This window comes from Ammodytes marinus (genome assembly GCF_949987685.1).
Source record: "Ammodytes marinus genome assembly, chromosome: 20".
Taxonomy (NCBI): domain Eukaryota; kingdom Metazoa; phylum Chordata; class Actinopteri; order Uranoscopiformes; family Ammodytidae; genus Ammodytes; species Ammodytes marinus.
Genome location: NC_137224.1, coordinates 3,869,747 through 3,891,618, shown reverse-complemented (window position 1 = coordinate 3,891,618; position 21,872 = coordinate 3,869,747). Strand labels below are relative to the sequence as shown.

At 39.7% G+C, this 21,872-nt stretch overlaps 2 protein-coding genes across 4 annotated transcripts; one reads left to right on the top strand and one right to left on the bottom strand.

Moving 5' to 3' along the window:
- Positions 1–1,532: 1,532 nt before the first annotated feature.
- Positions 1,533–6,999, bottom strand: psme3 (proteasome activator subunit 3). Its single transcript, XM_080049273.1, has 10 exons — positions 6,864–6,999; positions 6,337–6,369; positions 6,165–6,227; positions 5,436–5,540; positions 5,232–5,280; positions 4,308–4,426; positions 3,640–3,776; positions 2,937–2,991; positions 2,384–2,470; positions 1,533–2,274 (listed from the first exon to the last, which is right to left on the bottom strand). Exons 1-10 carry the CDS (start codon positions 6,903–6,905, stop codon positions 2,194–2,196), a joined length of 771 nt encoding a protein of 256 aa, XP_079905399.1. The 5' UTR covers positions 6,906–6,999; the 3' UTR covers positions 1,533–2,193.
- Positions 7,000–8,039: 1,040 nt separating this feature from the next.
- nbr1a (NBR1 autophagy cargo receptor a) lies at positions 8,040–21,269 on the top strand. Of its 3 annotated transcripts, none has more exons than XM_080049248.1 (22): positions 8,040–8,235; positions 9,006–9,068; positions 9,177–9,195; positions 9,310–9,332; positions 9,876–10,058; positions 10,729–10,806; positions 11,031–11,254; positions 11,833–11,952; positions 12,254–12,601; positions 13,055–13,217; positions 13,714–13,989; positions 14,716–14,835; positions 14,974–15,049; positions 15,272–15,382; positions 15,824–16,003; positions 16,317–16,475; positions 16,701–16,867; positions 17,229–17,653; positions 18,155–18,240; positions 18,408–18,495; positions 18,954–19,053; positions 19,498–21,269. In XM_080049248.1, exons 1-22 carry the CDS (start codon positions 8,134–8,136, stop codon positions 19,684–19,686), a joined length of 3,300 nt encoding a protein of 1,099 aa, XP_079905374.1. In that variant the 5' UTR covers positions 8,040–8,133; the 3' UTR covers positions 19,687–21,269. The 3 variants fall into 3 exon arrangements, with proteins under 3 accessions (XP_079905374.1, XP_079905373.1, XP_079905375.1); XM_080049247.1 differs by having other exon boundaries at positions 15,821–16,003; XM_080049249.1 differs by having other exon boundaries at positions 15,821–16,003; positions 18,962–19,053; positions 19,498–19,636.
- Positions 21,270–21,872: the final 603 nt, after the last annotated feature.

Sequence of the window (21,872 nt, the reverse complement as noted above, 5' to 3'; positions counted from 1 at the left end):
CTAGGACACCTATCTTTCCAAAACACACAAACGTGTCAGTCAACATGAGTACACTTGTACAAATGTATATTGTTTTTTATAAAAATCTAGTTTGCACCTTAACAAACCTAAGTGTTTTTTCAGCTCAATGATGCATAAATGATGTATTTACATTTGAATAAAAGCCATTTTCTGTAAATACTTGTGCTTGTGTTTTCCCAGAAGGTCTAAGAGTATCAGACTGAAACTAATCAATTCTGTGTCAGGAACAATCATTACATATTAACCAGAGCATGCTCTCTCCACTCGGCGGTCCCACATAGTGACACTGCCTCACTCTCACCTCAGCCACGAGCCGTAAGAGGAGACATGGACGGTCAAGGGGCAACACAACACACACACACGCATGCATGCACACACACACACACACACACACACACACACACAGGCACGCATGCACAAGCATCCACACAACACGTGTTCCCATTCAAAGGAACTCCACATGTAGTCCTGAGATTGTAGATAGAGACACACCTAGGCAACTCTGTCAATGGCATTATAAACTTGTTTGTAAGTTGTGGTTTATGTCACTAGAAGTCACTGATAAACAAATAGGAAAAATGTGAGCTGGAGTACTTTTTTTGATTTTTTTTCAACTAAGGCGTGACACTGAAGGACGGAGCCCAAAATTAATCCTAAATCAGACAATTGACGACATATTAACAAATACTTCTATAATACAAACACAACACTGTAGACAGGGCAAAGGTGAGACCCCTTGTCATGACATAATACTCGTGGCCTTGTCACATTTCCCACTTGAAAAATGGCAAGTTTCCTCCGTAATCGCCTTATCGATAAGGGGACTTCTTAACTATTTTCTGCTGCTTATCTCATGAAGTTATATACTATATCTATGGTGCTGCTGCTGTGTGAAGACAGGCAGCATTAGGTGAGTGTAATACAGACAGAGAGACAGAGGGGGGAGGAGGGACCACACACACCACTACTGCATCAGGAACACTGAGTAATACTATGCTGTTTACATCATCAGTCAGCTCACGTTGGTGGTTTTTCCGCAGAAGGAATTCATCATTCAAAATTAGGCAAAAGTACAAAAATGTGACCACCATCAATACTAGTATTGATCAAAATTCTACTCATGTCAAGTATTTGAAAAAATTTATTATGTTATTTTCTACAACTGTTAGGAAGTGAAACAATTGCATTTGTGACTGAAATATACAAAAAAAAATTGTAGAAATAACTGCACACAACAATATTTGTTAATCTACCAGTGTATCATCAGCAGTTTTAATGCGTTTACTATGCCTTTTTTAGTCCTGTTAAACCTGCTGTTAACAAGTTTGTAGACTCAACAGTGACATCTGCAGGCCAGCAGGTAACATAACTGCACAATGTTTTCCTCAGCTATTATCTGTATCACAAGCCTTTAGTTTAGACCTTTACATGTGAGAATATGTGCATTAAAAATTCACCAACTTTTATCTGATATTAAATAATTGTTTTTTTCCAAACACAAATGCCAAAGGTCTCTTATCAAACAATGTTTTATTCAATACAATCAAAGCCTCAACACACGAGATGCTTTGGTGGCTCATGAGTTTTCACTGAAACCCAATAAGGATGTTGACTTAAAGTCTGCCTAGTATTATATTTGTTACAACTAAACTATGACGACTAAACATTGGGAAAACAAAAAGTAAAAAGTCTACAGCTTTTGTGTTGCAATATATTTCCTACAAGCAACCTTCCTTCAGATACCATGGGAGTCTTATAGAAATACAAACAAACATTCAGCAAACCACCATTCTTTCAAGCGCTTCAAATAAATCAATTTCAACACCAGATCTTCAGGACAAAATGTTTAATTAAAATTAAAAAATACAAAGCGCTTTGTGGTGTCGTCGATGATGATGCATCTCCCCGTCTTTCTGAGAGAATGTTTTTATGTCTTTCAAAGGGCTTAAAACAAAACATATTTTTACAATTAAAACAAAAACATGTGCATTGTGTCCATCTATGGAAGGAAGCTATGTTTCTGTACTGGGGTTGATTGTACTGAAGGGAGGGAGGGAGGGAGGGAGGGGGGGGGGTGAATATCCAGCTGTAGTCATGTGTGGACCGGGGCCGGGCTAATGTAGCTCAAACGGGGGCGTAAACATGGAGACAGGGTATGGCGGGACGAAAACATCAGTACAAGGCGTCTGCGTTACTGCTACGAGGCCTCTTGATCTTCTCAATGTTCTTCAGGATCATGTCGTGTAACGTTACCTTCAAAAGACAGGAGAAGAAGAATGTCAGGTTATGTGGAAAATACACGTAACAAGTTATATGGTCAGTTGTTTGTTGGTGTAAAATAGACTTTTACGGACAAACGTACGTATTGATTTCGAAGCTCAGAAACTATGATCTTCAGACTGATGTATTCCTTCTCATCGATCTCGGTTACTGTGCGCCGATAGTCCTCCTGATGAAACAAAGGAAAAAGGTTTATTAAAAGCCCATGTCAATATTTATTCAACATTTTCACTCAAATATAAATAAATAAATAAATAGTATAATATATAATATAGTCTCACAGTGACCATCAAAGATCACACAAGACAAGTTTTTGTTTTTCTTTGCTGGGTTGTGCCCTGAAATGACCAAATTAAAATGTTTTCTTTTGGACAATAGCAAAAGCTAATGTTAGTCTTTCAGATATTTATGAAATGAATCCAATATACATATTTTTATGGTAAAACCCAAAAGCCAGTCTATGTATTTACATGCTCCCTAAATAAGTGTTTAATTGTAAGTAGATTTCTTCAATGTTTACTCTCCTTGTATTGGAGTTGTCATAAGTTAGTGCCAATACACATCAGATGTGTCCTACTACTACTGCTGCTGCTTCACATTATACATGGAATATTTATTATATAATAATGACTTACCACATGTGGATATTTTGCTATTTTGGAAACCAGCTTTGCCCTTGTGATGTAGTATCTAGAAGTAGAGAAAAAATAAAATATTCATACTGTGACAGGTACACTTGCTAAACAATGCAGAACCAACCTTATTAAAAAGGTTCAGTAAGCGGAATGGTCAGTTTAGCTAACTTCCTGTCAGTGACTGCAGTTAGCAGTCCCTTCACTCGTCCCTACATTAATGCACTGCGGTCTGCAAGCAGCGAGTTATCTAGCATCATCTCAGATCCATAAGTGTGATGAAACATGATAAAAACCATCAAAACAGACATTGGGAAGGATTTTTACCTGCTCCGCCATTGTAGGCGCATACACATTCACCCTTCTGTCGCTCTCTGCGCGTGCACTGGCAGTGAGACGTGCCGGTTTGTAGCGTTCTCTCTTCTGATTGGTTATCAGTAGTGGGATCCCCGAAAAGTTTATTTAACGATTACATGCAGAGCGGGTGACTGAGAGATCGGCTTTATGAAACGCAAACACTATATAAGTGATCACTGTATGAATAAAGAGCTATTTAACACTTAAATTAACATAAAGAAATCTCTTACTTCACCTTTAAGTATAAAATAATACAATAAATAAATGAGGCAGCAGTATAGTGATTGTTATTAGCACTAGCATTAAGCCTTGTAATGTATAATGTAGTACTCTTATCACGTTGACACACCTTGATATCTGGTCGAGGTAGGATGCTGCCTCTCCTTCAACTGTTCTGAGTTCAGCCACTGTCTCCTCCTGGATGGACACGCCAAAGTTGTTTCCATCTTCTATCCTGGGGATCAGCAGCTGAACCCACATTTTGACCTGAGCAAGAACAAGAAAAATGCTAAGAAAAAAAACACAATGTCTGGGTTGGGATACCATCAGTCGAGTTAAGGTGTAGAACAGTCAAATTCATGACAGTAGCCATCTTGGAATCTCGGCATATATATGATGTGTTCTTCTCATAGACTTGTCTCATTATCTCTCCATTTAAAATCACTAAATCTTTATTATTCTTGTACATATTTTACACATTAGCATATCAAAAACAGAAGTAATTAAGCACAGTAGTGTTTGTTTTGAATACATGTAGGCTCACTAGCCACTTTTTTATATGTAATGTTAAAGGGATTCATAACATGAGTATGTTGACATACACATGATTTTTTGTTTAGTTTTTTACCATGGTATCAAATTTTTTATTGAAAATTATGAATTTCACTGGTATTGGTATCGACTATTACATTTCTGGTATCATGACATCCATAGTAACACCACAGTTCAAATCCTGACAGTGATAAAACATTACTGAGACGGTAGGAGTATGACGGTTGGTTTGAAGACATGACTTACTGTGTTACATTTCTCGATGAGCGTTCTGATCTCTGGTTTGACCTTTTCAATCAGATCCACCAGGTTTCCGTTGCTCTTCATCATCCCACCGGGCATGACGAAGACCTTGGTGCCGGTCACTGGGAGAAACGGGAAAGAGAGGAAAAGTACTAAGTTTAAAACATATTAAAATATAATTTTTGTATCATACAATCTCTACCTTAAAAGGTGAAGTAAGCGATTTATTTATGTTAATATAAGTGTTAAATCGCTCTTTATTCATACAGTGATCACTTACATAATGTGCATGTTTCATAAAGCCGATCTCTCAGTCAGCTGCTCTACATGTAATCGGCAAATAAACTTTGTCGGATCCCGAAATTAATATCCAATCACAAGAGAGAACGCTACAAACCGACACCCGTCTCACTCATGGTCTCACTGCCAGTGCACGCCAGAGGAGAGATGGGTGAATGTTTATGCGCCTACAATGGCGGAGCAGGTAAAAATCCTTCCCGATGACTGTTTTGATGGTTTTTAATCATGTTTTATCACAATTACTTATCTGAGATGGTGCTAGATAACTTGCTGCTTGAAGACCGCAGTGCATTAATGTGGTGACGTAGGGATGAGCGAGGGGACTGCTAACTGCAGTAACTGACAGGAAGTTAGCTAAAAGAACCATTCCGCTTACAGCACCTTTAATGCACAATTTTTTTTATTTGTCCTGAAAGTAAAATAAAACATGCTACAATGTGGGCTAACTCACATTCATGGGCCCACTTGTGTCCCATGATAAGGAAGCTACTAAACTGTAATTCAAAAGAACAATGATTCCTATTCAAATCAATATTCTTGATCCGGGAACTTACTTCAAAATTAAATTCCAGGACATATGTATCGATTTAAAATCTTATTTGCACTTGTTCATTGTCATATGCTCACCCTTGTCCTCTCCAGCTCCATCCTCAAGCTTCCTCTTTTTGGCATTTTGCTGTGAAACAGAGAAAAACTAATTCAGACACAAAAGTAGTTTTTTTTATCATTATTGAGTATTTATTAAACGAATATTCAATTCAATATGGTACGCTCTCTATCCACTACGCCACATTATTGAGTATTTATTGAATGATTGAACAGGCGCCTCACCGCTTCTAGTCCGTCGTGCAGGTTTGAGAGCAGGATGGGGTCGGGCACCGTCAGGTTTATCTCAGAGTGAATCTCCTTCAGGTCAACGATGTTTATGATTGGATCCTGATAAAACAACAACAAAGATACTCTGTGAATTTCTTGTTACTTTACCAATCATTTTTAATGACCGGAATGGGATTCTGATAATATGATAATGTATACTCTAAGACTATAGAGAATTTGTCAGTCAGATATGTTGTTAAAAGATTTGGTAGCTACTTGTTTAATAAGTCTGGGTGTCTTAACAATCTTTGTGCAATGCTGAAAATGTCATCTCAATGTCAGAAGTGATTCACGTCTTTCACATCAGTCTGACAAAGTGCCTTGATTGACGGCAGTTTAATTTACTTACTTGGACAAAAAACATCTGCTATTATTTCCCCTCACAGTTGGCAAACCAATCTAACCACACATTAGTGCAAGTTCTAGACATTTTGATTTTGAATTACATTAAATCTTTTCCAGTTATCATACAATTGTAGGCTGAATATTTTCTAATCCACATAGCAACTTTAATGAAAAATAAATAATATTGTAGAAAATGTATAGTTACACACACAAACATTATAAATGTGCAAAGTATGCACATGTACAATGTATCTTAATTAAACACCCACTCCTAGATACACATTTTCACAGGTTTTAGACGCTGTTGTGTATATTGCATTGAATTAACATGTAACTGACCTTTAGGAAGTGATCCAATTCCAATAACTTCTTTGGGAAAAAATTCGCAACTAGATCCTCAGCCTGAAAGAAAAGCAAACTTGTTTAGTTGAGTCATAAATATGTATGTGTGTGTGTGTGTGTGGCTTATGATGGTTCATTATTTTTCTGTAGATGTTTATCTGATACTTACTTCTGATGTGATACGTTCCCTGAAAGCATCAACCTGCAAAAAAAACACGAGACAAATATTAGTCTGGCTGCAGATAACAATATGCAAAACCACTCATTTGTATTCAAAACATAAGTTTCCTCAAATGTGCAGTGGGTTTATATAATTCTAATTGTGCGTCTGATGAGTTCGTGTGACATTTAAAAGCTTTAACATTAGAAAACATGGCGCAGGCAGGTGTGACAGCAGCAGCTCTTTTTAACCTGCAAGCTACAGGCCTTTGTAAGGAATGTGGTCAAACAACGGTGACTTGTATTCATAACACACTTCCCTTCATTCCTCGTGAGCCCTAACGTCACTATGACACACCTGTTGGGAGCTTTGACAGGTGGTGGATTGAAGCCGGCGGGAAATCAAGCCGGTTAGCTGATGTTAGCATTGGCCTTATCAGAGCTAAGCTACAAAACGTGGCTAACATGCTAACAGCCAAAAAGCAACAACAACACGTCGTTTAAGGTGAACAGACGTTCCCAAAAGACGGACCATACCTTGGTTTTAATTTCATTGTCCACCTTGAGGAGCGAAGACATCTTATGTGGTGAAAATCAGCAAAGAGCGATTGTCCTAACAACATTAAATTCCCAAAACGTGTGGCTTATTACTTGCAGCCACACTTTGCGAGCTTAGTGATGACGTCGTTGACACGCGACTGTGAGGAAGGCACGTTCTATTGGGAGTGCGCGTGCGCAAATGGCTAAATGTCACAGGAGTATGGAAACCAATTTCCACCATAAGAAAAAATAAATAAAATGTAGCACTGATTTACAAAAATATCAGTGTGATTATAAAATGAAAGTTCATAATTATGAGGTAAAAGTGGAAATAAAGTCAAAGTTATGAAATGAAAATTACATTATAAAAAAAGGAATTTATGAGATTTAAAAAAAAAATCAGTTATGTGATGAAAAGTATTAATTATAAGAATGAACATTTATTGTTAGTTTTTTTTGCAACTTGGACTTTTCATCATGGACTCTTCTAATATTTTTTCATTTTTATCTCGATATTTTTTACCTATTATTTAAACCTGCAGTGTGTAGAATTTTGGGTTTTATTTCCTAGCAGATTTTGTAGAAAGTAATTATAATAGCCATATGTACATTTAATTTAGTGCATAATAGCTGAATTTTTTTTTTTATTATTATTTTTTCCCTTAGAAAGGGTCTCATATATGTCCATATTTCTGCATATTTTGGACCAAGGCCTAGTGCCGCAATCTTGAAAGTGTCATAGTTGGAATGTCATCAGGATTGATGCATTGTTTAAAATTTAGAATTGTTCTTGTCCTTGAAGGCCACTGTAGCTTCTGTTATTATTCAAAAGGGGTGGGGTTACCCAGGGAGTGTTGCATTCTAGAACTTTGTAGAACTTTCTTGATGATGTCATATTACACACTGCACCTTTAAGGGTTTTGACTTTTATCTTATCACTTCAACTTTTTAACTCATAAATATTTACTTATTATATTTTCATAATCAATCTTTATTTAATCTTTATTTGGCTAAAATGGGCTTCCACCATCCACACATCTTACGTACACTTATTACCAACAAGTTCCACTTTCCACCAGCTGGCGGCGGTAATGCACCACTTCGTCCTTTCCCAACCTCAAAATACAAACTCCACACGAAGAAGAAGCAGAGGCAGAAACGTCACCGTATTTTTCTCCGACGCAGCTGACGATGTAAACAAGAGCAGACAAGTCGAGGGCAACAGGGATCAACCAGGCCGCCGTCATTTCATCCGCACACGGCTGACATGGGGCCGCCCGTCACTATTAAAGTCAACTTCCGTGGGAATGTGAAGAGATGTCTGGCGCAAGATTTGGACAAACTGGAGTGGGAGTCGGTGGAAGCCTGGGTAAGCTCCTGGGCTAAAAAGCGCTGGCGCAGTTTGGCGAAAACGGCAGGCCCGAGCCATGGCCATGGCCTACACACGTAAACAATAGCCCACCTGAAGGACAGGACCGCACTGTTAGGACGAAATGTGTATTTTAAGATGTTATATTGAATATAGGAGGGAAATATGCCTTAAAAATAATGGTTATAAGGTCCGTTTTGCTGTGGTGCGTTTTTGTACAGTAGCTCGCTGTGTAGAGGTATTTCAACAACGAGCCATTAGTCATGTTTTCATGACGTGTTTACATGTGATAAAATGACGTTAGCTACTCTATCTAAGATTATATAATATAACAATATCTCTCAGGCTCAGCCCGTGTCACTTTCCAACAATTTGGGTTCGTGAAAATAATTAGAAAACCTTAAACCTAGATTGGATTTTTAATTTATTTACTCATCGATTCAAACTTTATTTGATCTCGAAAGATAGCAGGCTCTCATTCACAATGATGCCGAGAATGTACAGCGGAGTTGGCCCATATACAGCCCATAAAAACAACAATCAAAACAAACAAGTGTATCTCTGTATTTCAAATACGATCAGGCTATGACTGCGCTATTCATGTGTTATCTGTCTCAAAATACTCTCTTCACTGTGTTTTCCCATATAGGCCTGTATATAATTTATTTTCATTATGTTCCATTGTTGATTTGAGCTAATGGCTGCTGCTGTCAGCCTACTTGTTGTTGTACACTTAATAAAGATCTTTACTATTGATTCTTATATTTCAGATCAAAGCCTCGTTTGGCATCAACCACTTTCAAGTCAAATACTTCGATGAAGATAATGAAGAGGTAAGCCAGAGAGTATATGAAATCACTTTATGGTTTTAACTTTCATTTCAAAATGATTATGCTATGTTGGTTGGACTTATTCTGATGTCATCTCAATCTTTATTTCAGATTTGCATAAACAGTCAAGGTGAGAAGAATAGTTTGTTTATCTTAATTTCATGATGTATTAAAAGTAGAAGGTAAAGAATTTTGAATATCTCAACTGTCCAATAAACTGACTGTTTATTTGTTTTGGTTTCAGATGAATATGAAGAAGCCATCAAGGTACTGGGGCACTGCTGGATTTCTGTAGAATAATGGAGACATTATATAACATATAACAGCACAACACATTTATGTCATTACAGAGGGATAACAACACTGATCTTCATGTCAAAAAGCCCTTTTAACTTAATAGATAGATAGATAGATAGATAGATAGATAGATAGATAGATAGATAGATAGATAGATAGATAGATAGACATGTTAAAATAACCAGTGCAGAATATGGGACAAGTTAGTGAACATTGTAGAGTTCAGTCAACTTTGCACTGCATACATGTAGTGAGAAAAGAAAATACTTCTAAGAACATGACCTTTGTACTCTCTTTGTGTGTGACAACACAAGTCGGGAATGTATTCATCATTTAGACAGGACGCACTGTGTGACTGTGCTTAAGGAATACAGAAATATGTCCCTGTACCAGTGAAGCAGCATTCACATAGTTACCGTTGGACAGAGGGGAAGAAAACAAATAACAAAAGATATGTTGATGTATTGAATGCTGTGGTATGTGCTAATGCTAATGCTATTTTCTCCAATACAGAGTGCGGAGAAGCAGGGAAACCAGTTGCACATGAACGTGTATAAGATGAAGGGCCAGGCCTGTGGCGGGCCGCTGAAGACGGAGGTGAAGGAGCTGAAAGGAGACCTCCGGCCCGCGCCCCCTTACCCCTCCAGGGTCAAGACAGTGGACAAGGGCACACAGGTCACTCCAGAGAGAGAAGCTGTAAGGAACAACATACCCATTCTCCTCTTAGTCCTACACTATGCTCATTTCAAGCTCTCAAATGTGCAGTTTTTGCCTTTTGAAGAGCCACAGTTAAACTATCTAGAATCAAATCTTATCTTACCAAATCTCTCAAGTTTTTATTTATAAAGCCCCATAATCACATGTAGACGTTTGCCTCAGTGGGCTCCACAGTCCGTACACAGTATGACACCCTCTGCCCTTTCACCCTAAGCTAGACAGAGGACAAATTCCTAGTAAAAACCCTTTTAACAGGGGAAACATGTTTTAGAAACTTCAGGGAGAGTGAATGAAGAAGGTTTCCCTGTCCCAGGACAGACGGACAGACATGATATAGATGTTACCAGTAGAACAGGACGGATCAATAGAAAAATCACAAAGGAAAACAATCAATGCTTGTATTTGGGGGATCAGTGTCAGCAACTGTTTATCGGCTCTTGTGTGGGAAAAACATATGTATTTGTGGCCTGGAATCAATTTATTTTAAGGCCAGAAAACAGATTTTAATACATCTGGAAATGGTGACACTATACAGGATCTGTAGGGGTCAGTCAGTTGGGTCTGGTAATTCAAATCAAGATCAATAAATGTATAATATTTTTTAAATGGAACTTTGGTTTGATGTAAGTCTGATGTGTTTTTATTACAGGTCGCAGTGAAGGACAGCAAGGGGAGCAAACCAGAGGATGAGCCGCCTCCCATGTGGTTCAGATCCTACATGGAGAAGGTACATCCTCAATGAATTGACGTAAAGGGAAAACAAAACCTATTGCTTAAACTTTTTACGTTTGATTCATTTAAAGTGACTCTAAGGAACTTTTAAATGTTCATTTAACAGTCACATTTTACATCAAGACGAAAAACAAAAGTTCCCTGTAGTCTCTTTAATAATGGTGTCCCTTAATTAGAGGCTGCTGTGTGCAGCTTTACTTAGCTCTTTTTCCTTTATAGTTTAAAGATGAGGTGGTGAAGGAGGTGGTGGAGCGGATGTGCAATGACTTCTCTGGTCAGTGTTGTACCCACAAATCACCTGACGGTCCCCTGGAGGCTCTTGGGGCCAGTGGTGGTCTGTTAGCGCCCAGGCCGGGACCCTCCACCTCCAACAGCTCCCTGGGATACACCCCCAACTGCAGCAGCTGCAACAAGCTCACCTCTGAAGGGGCCTACAAGTGCAGGTAGGCACGGGAAATGTTAGAATACAAAATGAGGCTGGAAATAAGTGGCCTATGTAAGAGGAGACGCTTACATTTCCAAAAATAGAGAATGTTTCACCTACTACATACTGCAAATAAGTGGAATTTTTTTACCAAGTCAAAAATGACAAACTGTGGTTGGTTGTTAAAGCCCTTTTTGTCCGGTGTGGTTAAAAAATGGAAGCCAATGTAGCAAATGAGAATGTGGATGAATGACTTGAAAAAACAAACATGATTTGATTATTAATGCCAATAGTATGGGTCACCCTTATTCCAGATATAGAAAATGTTTCATCTGCTGAATACAGAAGTGGTAGCTCTTTCTTCGTAACAAACTCTGTGCTTTCCATTAAAAAAACACCAAAAAATAATGTTTTTAAAGTACATTAAAAAATGCCTAATATACAAATGGCTAAAAATAATTGGCTTATATAAGAGTTTACAGTAACATTTCCAAATATAGAAAACGTTCCACACGCTGAATCAATAAATGGCACCTCTCTATCTATGACTGGCTATGAATGTGTTCATGAGAATCCATATTGATGTTTTTTTTCCAGCGTGTGCCCGTCCTGCATCCTGTGTGAGATGTGCAGACACAGCCACGACCCCAGCCACAACCTCGTGAGAACCAAGACCCCTCTCTCCATCCCCGAGCATGGAATGCTGGGAGAGTTGAGGTAAAAAAACCCAAAGACTGAGGATAAATCTCCCCACTTCTTGACAAAATCATAAAGACATTTTTGTCCTTTTTTTTTTGCTTATCTCTTCTTCTTGCATTAATGGAGGAGAACATACAATAGAAATGGATGCAAAGCAGGATTCTTAAAAAAAAGAAAAAAAAGAAAATGTCTTAGCAGCTAGATGTACTGTAAAACAAATGAATTATCAGTGTGTATGTGTGTTTTTGTTTGTTTCTTGGCAAATAAACTTTCCGACAGTCAAAACAAATAGGTGATTCCTGATGACATTTCAAACCAGGTTCCCGAGGCGAGGAGACAGGACAGTGCGCAAGGCCGAGCGACAGCGCCTCAAAGCCGAACGGCGGCAGCTCAGAGCCGAAGTCAAGGAAATCAAGAAGAAACTGAGACTGGAGAAGAGGGGTCTGACTCTGCAGTGGAGCGGGCCCTCTACCTCCACGGGACGGGCCAACCTGACAAACATGGCCTCAGCGTCCACCCAGGCCCCCGCTCTACCTCCTAACCCCCTTCCTCCTCCTCCTACTACTACTACTACTACTACTTCTACAGCCTCCGAAACAGCCTCAGGAACAGCCCAAGCAGCCCCCAACCCGGTCCCAGATCCCCAGGCCTCCTCCGACAGTCCAGAGTAAGCGCCAAACCCCAGCGGAAAAAAGGGGGCGTCCCACAAAAGTGCTGGGGGGTTATACCCCAAAAAACCCCAGCATGGATGCAATAAAAAGTCTTTTTTTTTCTCCTCCAAGAAAAAGAAAAATCAAAAATATGCCATCTTTGTTAAAAAAAAATCTAGTTCTGTATGAGTGTGTCTATCGCTGGCTGCTCTCTGGGGGTTGGTGGTGGTGGTGGTGGAAAAATGTTGGATGTTGGAACTACCTCAAATGTGAAAACTGCTGCTGCTGCTGCTGCTGCTTCATAGATTTTTCTAAGAAAAAATTGCTTTTGAGCTGCAAAAAAAAAAAAAATCTGGGGGTCCTGCTTTTTTTGATTCGTAGCGCAAAACAAAAGAGATGGGGTGTTTATAAAGAGAAAAAACAACAACAACAGGGCTATTTTCAACAATGCTCTGTACACTTGAAACTAGGGGTCCCGCCGGGGTCTCGCACACGTCCTTGGTGCCCACTATGGCTGCCTTGTTTCTGGATGAAAATCTGCCGGACGGCACCCGTCTGGAACCCGACACCAAGTTCATCAAATACTGGAAGATGAGGAACTCGGGCACTATCAGCTGGACTTCAGAGACTAAGGTACCGCTCCCTCCCCCCTCCAAGAGGAAAGGCTCCACTACTGTCTTTAATAAGCCCCCCCCCCCCCATCCCCTGTCCCGCTATGGGAGCTATCCACTAAACACTCTACTCATTGCCCACTTCTTAACTTCTGATCCACTAACCAGCTAAGATTTTCTCACCTAGTCTAATACAACTAATAATGCCCCTTTCTTTGTCTTGAGATGTTTTTATTATTTGAATTCAGTTCAAATCTGTGTCGTGATTTAAGTTTTTAAGTCTTTGTCATGGTTTCGAATGTGTGTGCAAGTGTTTGTGTGTGTGTATCCCTCACATGAGTGTGTGTATTTATTTTTGCTGTCATTGTTCGAATGTGTGTGTGTGTCCCTCACTTGAGTGTGTGTGTAACTTTAAAAAAAAATGTTTAGTTGCATGCTCTTCTTTGTCCTTGTGCCTTTTTTCGCATGTGTATTCCTATTTGTTTGTGTTTTGTGTATGTGTGTGTACGTGCAAACAGCTAGTGTTCATGTGGGGGAACCTCGGCCTGGCGTCGGAGGAGCGGAGGGAGGTGCCGGTGCCGCTGCTGCTGCCGGGACAGGTGGGCGTGGTCAGCGTGGCCTTCGTTGCCCCGGTGATGGAGGGGACCTACACCTCCCACTGGCGGCTGGCGCACTGCGGCTGTCAGTTCGGCCCGCGCGTCTGGTGCAGCATCGTGGTCGACCCCGGCAACAACAACAACAACAACGACGACGACGACAACAACAAAGCGCCCGGGCAACAGAGCACAAGACCGGCAAGTCTGAAAAACAAAGTGAAAAAGTGATCTAGATCATTGCTTTTATATGTGACACCTGAAGTAATACAGATGGAAAGTAAATTTACTCAATAATTTTAACTTAAGTTTAAAGTTAATGTGCGTAACTTTTTCATATGAATGAATGTCGTTTACATTCAAGCCATCGTCAAACGAGTTGACACAAAGTTGGTTAAGCCTATCAACAACGCGCCCGGGCAACAGAGCACACTAATACAGATGGAAAGTAAATGAACTCAAGAACGTTACTCAAAAGGTGCTTGTGCTTTAAAGGAATAGTTAAAACAATAATTATATTTAGCTTGTTGCCTCACTCTCAGGTTCAGGTAACACAAACCATTCCTTTAACGGTTTTTGAGGACGAAATAGGCAAAGGTCACTCATCGCTAGTTAGCTTAGCTCAAATACTGATACTTAATGGGAAGCATTAGCCTGCCTCCGACGACAGTCAGAAGATAAACTTTACAACATCCCTAAATGGTCCAGTGTGCTTGTTGTGACTTGTTAGTTAACCACGTGATGTTTTGACTATATATTTTTTCACTCTTCTACTCATTTAATTTGAACCTCAATACTGAAATCCTCAAATCAATAGCTACGCTTGTACTTATGTGTTAAAAAAAACCTCAAACTCATATTTACATCATTCACCTGTGAATGCACACTATGATGATGCTAATGATGTCATTCTTGTTCATGCGTCAGAAGGAGGAAGTGAAGCCGGTGGAGAAAGATGGCCGCCCTAAGGAGACCGGCCCGGTCTTCTCTGTAGACCTGAGCCACGAGGACTTCTACTTCCCCTCAGTCGACCTGCTCACTGCACAGGTGAACACACACAACAATCTGACTATCAGCTTCATAAAACATGTTACCAGTTATCTTATAGTTTTTCATATGCATATCAATATAACTAATCCTATTATTATCAGTATTAATCCTTCTTACATGTCCTCTGTTTTTTAGGATCTTCTGTCGTTTGAGTTGCTGGATATAAATATTGTGCAAGAGTTGGAGAAGGTTCCTAACAACACCCCTGCAGGTAAGCAAAATATGATGCCTTAAACCCTGGATAAGTTTATTCTAACAGGAGCTGTGAGACCTTCTTTACACATTTGCTGTGACGCTTGTAGGAGAAATATACCTACACTTGTTACTTCCCAAGTTAATTGTCACTACGTCTAGGCTGGAATAGGCATGAATATTTTTTTCTAGATTTCATATTAACCTAAGTGTGTAAACTGTGTTGTGTGTTTGCTCTTAGATCTGACTCCCTGCATCTCCCCTCTGCCCCACGATGCACCAGTGTTGGAGAAGGCCGTCCCTTCACAGATGAAAGAAGAAACGGAGCTCACGGGGGTCAGAAAACTTTTTGGTAAGAAAAGTTCTGTTTTAGAAATACTAACGAAACAGTGAGAGTAGTGTGAACTTATATCATTAAAACTGAAATCTCTTAAAGCCTATTAAGAGTCTGTTGAGCCACATATCAAAAAGGGGTATTCCACCATATTCCACTTTACAATTCAAGTGTGTTAACAGGTCTTTAGGAGTACTACTAATGTTGAAAACAGTTGTATAAAGGCTTTTGTTGCTCAGGTTTGCAGTGTTATAGAATCAGTGGTCCAGGATCACTATTGTAATCTTTGTTGTATTTGCAACTAGTATTTCAGCAAATCACGTTGCATTTCATCGGTCATGTGTCTTAAGAACGATGACATCATGCAAACGTCTCACTCTGTCTTAAAGGTATATTCACGCAAATAAGTTTGCAGTGTTATAGAATGAGTGTATTAATACCTGGTTGTATTTGCAGCAGGAGTGAAGCTGCTGCAGCCCCTGGACCTTGCAGAGCCGCTGTGCCAGGAGGAGGAGAGAGAGGAGGAGATCAGTGGAGCTCAGTTCCTCTGTGAGACGGTGATCCGCTCCCTCACTCTGGAGGAAGCTCCGGACCACAGACCCCCACGCAGAGGCCTCAACGGGGGACACAAACCACGGGGTGAGGAACCACCTTAATCCCCATGTGCTAGTACTGAAAATCATCCAGCAAACTTGTGTTTAGTATGTTTGTATTGTGTTTTGACGTGAGACACTGCAGGGGGATAGGGTAAAATGTTTATCACTTTGCCAATTGATGACTTACAAAAAATTAATTATTATTTTCTTATCACAATTTTTGTCAGACATGTTTTGAATAAATATGCAAAATGTGCATCTCCTTAATAAACATAACAAATAAACACATCCTTCAGTTGAAAGTTTCTGCATAATGAGGTACTTATACATTGTTATGTTCCCTATATTTGTTCCAGTTGTGTCCAGAGGTCCCAGCTTTTGCCTTGTTAGAGCAGCGGAGGCCACAGAGAGGAAGACAGAGGAGAGAGACATCTGTGCCGTCAGACTGGAGAGCTCAACTCTGCCTCCAAACATCGGACTGAACCACATCATTCAGGAGGAGGAGACAAGGCCAGGTCAGATAACCTAGATAATCTTTCACTCGCAAATGCATGTGCCGCTGGGAAGTGCAAGCAAAGATCTTTAGGACAGCAGGCCACGGTGTCGTAAAAACACTACCGCTTTTGTTAAAAACTGAAAGTTCCTCGTTGACACACAACATTTGTGGTTTTATTCCATGCCCTAGCGTTTGTGATCATTCATAGATTCACACTGGTGTTTTTCTTTTGCTCTTACTCAAGTTCTAATGTTGGAACCAGTGAACAGAAACCTTCACGTCAGTCCACATCACGATGACGAGGACGAAGATGAAGATGAAGATGAAATGGTGTTGGAGGAAATGCAGAATATGAGAGTTACTGAGGAAGAGAAACAGGAAGCTGGAACCAAAGGGGAGGACTGGGAGGAGGTAAAGATGTAATCTGTTTGTGCATATAGTTAAAGTCAAAGCAGATAATGAATGATTAAAGGTGGAGTCAGTGAACACCTTTAATCATTGCGCACTGAACAAAAAAAATCCAGTATTAATACACAGCCTATAGGCTCTTTAACCCATTGATGTCTGATGCTGCGATACAATGTTGCTTCGCGCAGCATCAGGCATCAATGGGTTCATACTGTGGGCTGATCCGAACCAGTTTACATGCCCATTTTGAAACATCTTGACTCCACCTTTAAGATGCTAGAAAAGACGACCCCAATGCTGTAAATGTTCACGCACAGTTAAGTCCATAACTGTCCATAACCAACCTCTCCTGCTTGTGCCTCAGGTGAGCAGCCAAACCTCCTCGGTGTCCTCCTGTGACGATTACATCATCGTTCTGCCGGATTGCTTTGACACCAGCCGACCAATAGGAGAGTCCATGTACAGCTCCGCCATGTCGCAGCCCGACCCGAACGCTGTTGTTGCCCCCGACGATCCAGACGAACAACAACAACAGGAAGTGGAAGAAGAGGAAATGGATTATCATAATGACTTGGAGCCAGGTGTATTGGCACCAGCGTTGCTAGGGAGGCAGGAGAGTATGGAGGTGGTGGTTGGCGAGGATGCGATCTCTCCGTCGGTGCACAGCAGTGTGAACCAGCTGCTCTGCGCCTCTCAGACACTGGACGCAGTGACGCTCACTCCTGAAGTGGTGACGCCTCCTGTGCTACAAGACACACTGCTGGCCCCACCCGCACTATACTCACCAAGGTTAGCTGGGGCCCTATGTCAGACTGCATAGCAATGTGTTAGCATGCAGTAAGCTAACCTTTCCAAGTGTGTGAAGTTATATTATAGATATTACAGACATTTTTTATATTTAGTATTTTTGTGTAGATGGATAGAGGTTTGTCCAGTGTTAAATGTCCTTTCAATCTGGATTTCTGACACATTATCAGTTCTTGAATAAACTTTGTCTGAATTTTTAGTATTTCAGGTATTTCAAATCAGACCCCGATATAGATTTAAATAAATCAAGGATAATTTTAAATTATATATTGAAATGACATGAATCTTTTTGTAGAAATGAGCGTGTCTATTTTTAAATAGATTTTGCGCTGTTGATTGTGTAAATCAAATTTCTTAATTTTTAATGCAACTTACTTAATTCCTTTTTATGGATTGAAATAAAGCTTTCGAATGTTCCCTATCTGTTTTGATTATCACCTCCCTCCCTGCTGCAGCCTTATGTGGTTTACTTCTGTGTTCCAGGTCTGAGGCGCTGTACCTGGCTGAAGACCCCAGTCCTCCAGCCTGTGACCCATATGAGCCACACCAACCGCGGGTCCATCTCAACGGTGACTAGACCAGATTATACTGTTTACTATATTATATTATTCAATTATTAACACTAGATACAATGACATCACATTATCATAGCACATACTAGTATTTGGCGTTACCCTGAGCCATAGACATACAGTAAATTAAATTAGTGTGTGTTTTTGTAAATTCTGCTCCCCAGTATCCTCCGGCCTGTCGAGATCAGCGGGCTCAGCATCCAGTGCCTTCGAGACGTACACCCCCAGACCCAGCAACGCTCTGCAGCCAAGGTGCAACACACAGACACACTTTATACACTTCACTTCAGAATTCAGTTCTGTTTATTAAAGAATGGGACAGTGCAAAATAATAAAACACATGATTATACATGGGTTCACAATGACAGAATTACCCCAAAGTTTCTCTTTACTCTTTTGACTGTTTTTGCCTATCTTTATTGTCATGATCTTCCATTTTCTTTTGTGACCAAGTTTAAAAAAATATTTTTTGTTCATTTTATCAACGAGAGGAAAACACTGTCCATCATTGACAATAATTATTAACAAAAAAATCTTGTAACTTTACCAAAAAAATCAGTCTGTGTAATCGGATACAGTATATATAGAACAATTTTTGTTTTCCTGATACCTCTGTGCTTCTTTGTTGAGACCACTCTAACTGGAACACCTTGTTCCTTGTTAAACTGATGTTACTGGTGTAACTAACCACATCCTTGTTTTCCTACAAGGGGCCAAGGAGGCATCACGGAGGGACTGGTGAAGGGCGCCCTCTCTGTGGCAGCGTCGGCTTATAAAGCTCTCTTCACTGGACCAAACTGCTCAATACAGGTACAACACACACATACTTCTCCGTGAATACTTTTTAAATGTCATGCCTACATTCACAGGAGAAATATATATATTTAAACAATGAAAGTGACTATGAGGAACTTTTAAACATGAAACAGTCTCATTCAATCTGACAGTCGCATATAAACACATTACTTCATCGGGATGCATCCTGCCGCCTCACTTTCACTCCCTTCCTACTGAACCCTAGGCGGTTAAAAAAAATAGCAGCAAACTAGCAAAGATCTTTAGGACAGCACACACTACCAATTTGTGCCAAAGAGGGTGTTAGAATCAACAAAAGCTGAAAGTTACTTGTAGTCACTTGAGTAGTTCTTTGCAAAGACATAGGGAAGAGTTATGAGTTGTCACAAACAGCAGCTCAAGATTTTAAGAAAAAAAAACATCCATAACATTTCTTCACCACCCCCTCTTCCCCCCCAGCGAGGCATCGACCCAGCCTCCAGACAGGACCCGTCCCTGATGTCCATGCTGCTGGAGATGGGCTTCAGAGACCAGCGGCTTAACCAGCGTCTGCTGAGGAAGCACGGCTACAGCCTGCTGCACACAGTCAACGAGCTGGTGGCCATGGCAGAGGACAGCCAGAGCAAAGCCGTCAATACACTGCACTGAATGAGGGGGCTAGCTTAAAAAAAAAGGCTAACGTAAGGCTTTTAAGAAGGCATACATGAAGGAATTTCAACTCTAATGTAAAGAGAATATTTAGATTATGACCTGTGTATCACTCTACCTACCTAGTGTCTAGACCTGCTTTGAATTATTTTAAAAAAAGAAGAAAAAAAAAAAATCGATTTATGATTCATGCGATTGATTGATTTTTCAAAATGGCGGACACTTTATTTGGACCAAGAGTAATGAGGTCATAAGATGACAATATGAAGTGAAGTATAACAAAAAAAATTAAAGCGAAAGAGGAGAATTTTATTTCTCGAGCGCAGGAAATCGATGGCTTATCTCCCGCCTTTTTGCCTTTAATTTTTAAGCTTTGAACATTTTGACGAAAATCAACCATTGACACACTTGTAAAATTTGCTATGAACAGTGGTTTGAAAAATGCCTTGTTTACCTGCGGGCCATTGAGCCTGAGATGTGCTGGTGGAAAATGGAGCAGGAGATATGTTGTTTTTTTCCAAAAGGACGAAAAAAAAGTGTGTGTTTCAGCTATTCATCTTAGTGTTAAGTGTGTGGCTTTCGTAGCTGCTTCTCTCCGGCGCTGAAAAATAATTGTCTATCGACAGGGCTTTTGACTAGATTTCTTCTTCAAAAATAGTCATAGAACAGTGGAAAATTATATATCGTTGAATGTCATTTAAAAAAGGTAGAAATGTCATTGAAAAAGCCAGCTCTCACTTATTAAAGGTTGATGCTACTGAAGCTATACAAGGGTAATCCTGGGTTGTTAAGGGTTCAGCAGTCCAGTAGTAAGAACAATATATTTAAGACTATTTCTTGATGATTCTTTTTTTTTTCTTTCTCGTTTTTCTTGTAGTGAAATCTGCCTAAACAATGCAAAACCTTTTTCCGAGTACTGTTATTTTAGACGTTGACATGTGGAATGTATTCAAAAAAACCCGCCCGCCCACCGTTCGGACAAGGGGGGGGGGGGGGTTGGGATGTTTTTTCTACTGCTTTTTAGTGAGATACACCTGGCTTTAGAAAATGAGTGGTGTTCCAGTGGTCTTAGCACAGTCACAGTGAAGTGGAAAAATGTCCGCTTTTTTTGCGTCATCGTTTCAAACATAACACCCACCATCAACCCATCCTATGCCTGCATTTCTCACCTGCTGTACCCCCATTCAACTAACCTACGCCGAGATGTCTCTTAACATACACATTCCTTTCAATCTCATAGTGGAACCAAGTATATTTTACTATTACATTTACATTGCCGTCTATGAAAGATGATCTTTAGTTTACTGACATAAATGTGGTGATTTGACATTTGTTGTGGTGTGTGTGAGTGTGCAGTTTTAAGTTAATGTGCGCCTCTTGTTATTTTGAATTATTCCGTGTGTGGGTGTGTGTGAGGTTGTTGAACCATGTTTTTGTTGATGATTGTCCGTGTTTCAAAAGGATCATGCTCTAGAGAATAATTCTGAATATATCTGCTCCTGTATGCTTGTCAAATTATTCTTCTGCCCGAGTGTACACACATTAAAATAACCCCTTCTACTGTCAATCCGCCAATAAACTATTTGCACATCTCACTCGTCTCTTGTCTGTTAATGATTTTTTTTTTAAATATGGGTCGTACCACACTGAACATACAATAGCCTATGTTTTATATAGGGCACATTCTGTACAAGGTTAATAGGATGGTGTTGTAATTGCAGAAGGTGCATAGGTTAGAATATGCTGCAGTTTTGACAATTGTTTTTGGTTTAGCACATTTTCATAGGGCAATAAAGTACAATATCCACTGACTGTATTATTACATAATCTCAAGATTGCGTCCTGTCAACCTGTTTTTAGAACGTAATTATTTCAGTTCATGTTCTACTTGCATGGTAAATATTACTAAAATGAAATTTGTGTTTGAAGCAAATGTTTACACTTTTGGGAAATACGATTATTCAATAATTCTTATAGAGTATTACTACACTGGCACTGCTACTTTTAGGTAAATAGATAGATAACTTTATTCCAAAGAGAAATTTAGCAGAGTTTTGCAGTAATAATTCACATACATAACAAAAACTTGCAAAATGAGGTAATAATGAAGTCAGAATTTTTTTAAATAGTTATAGGCCTACGTACACTTAACTTATGTAGCATGACATTACATAAAGAATGGGGGG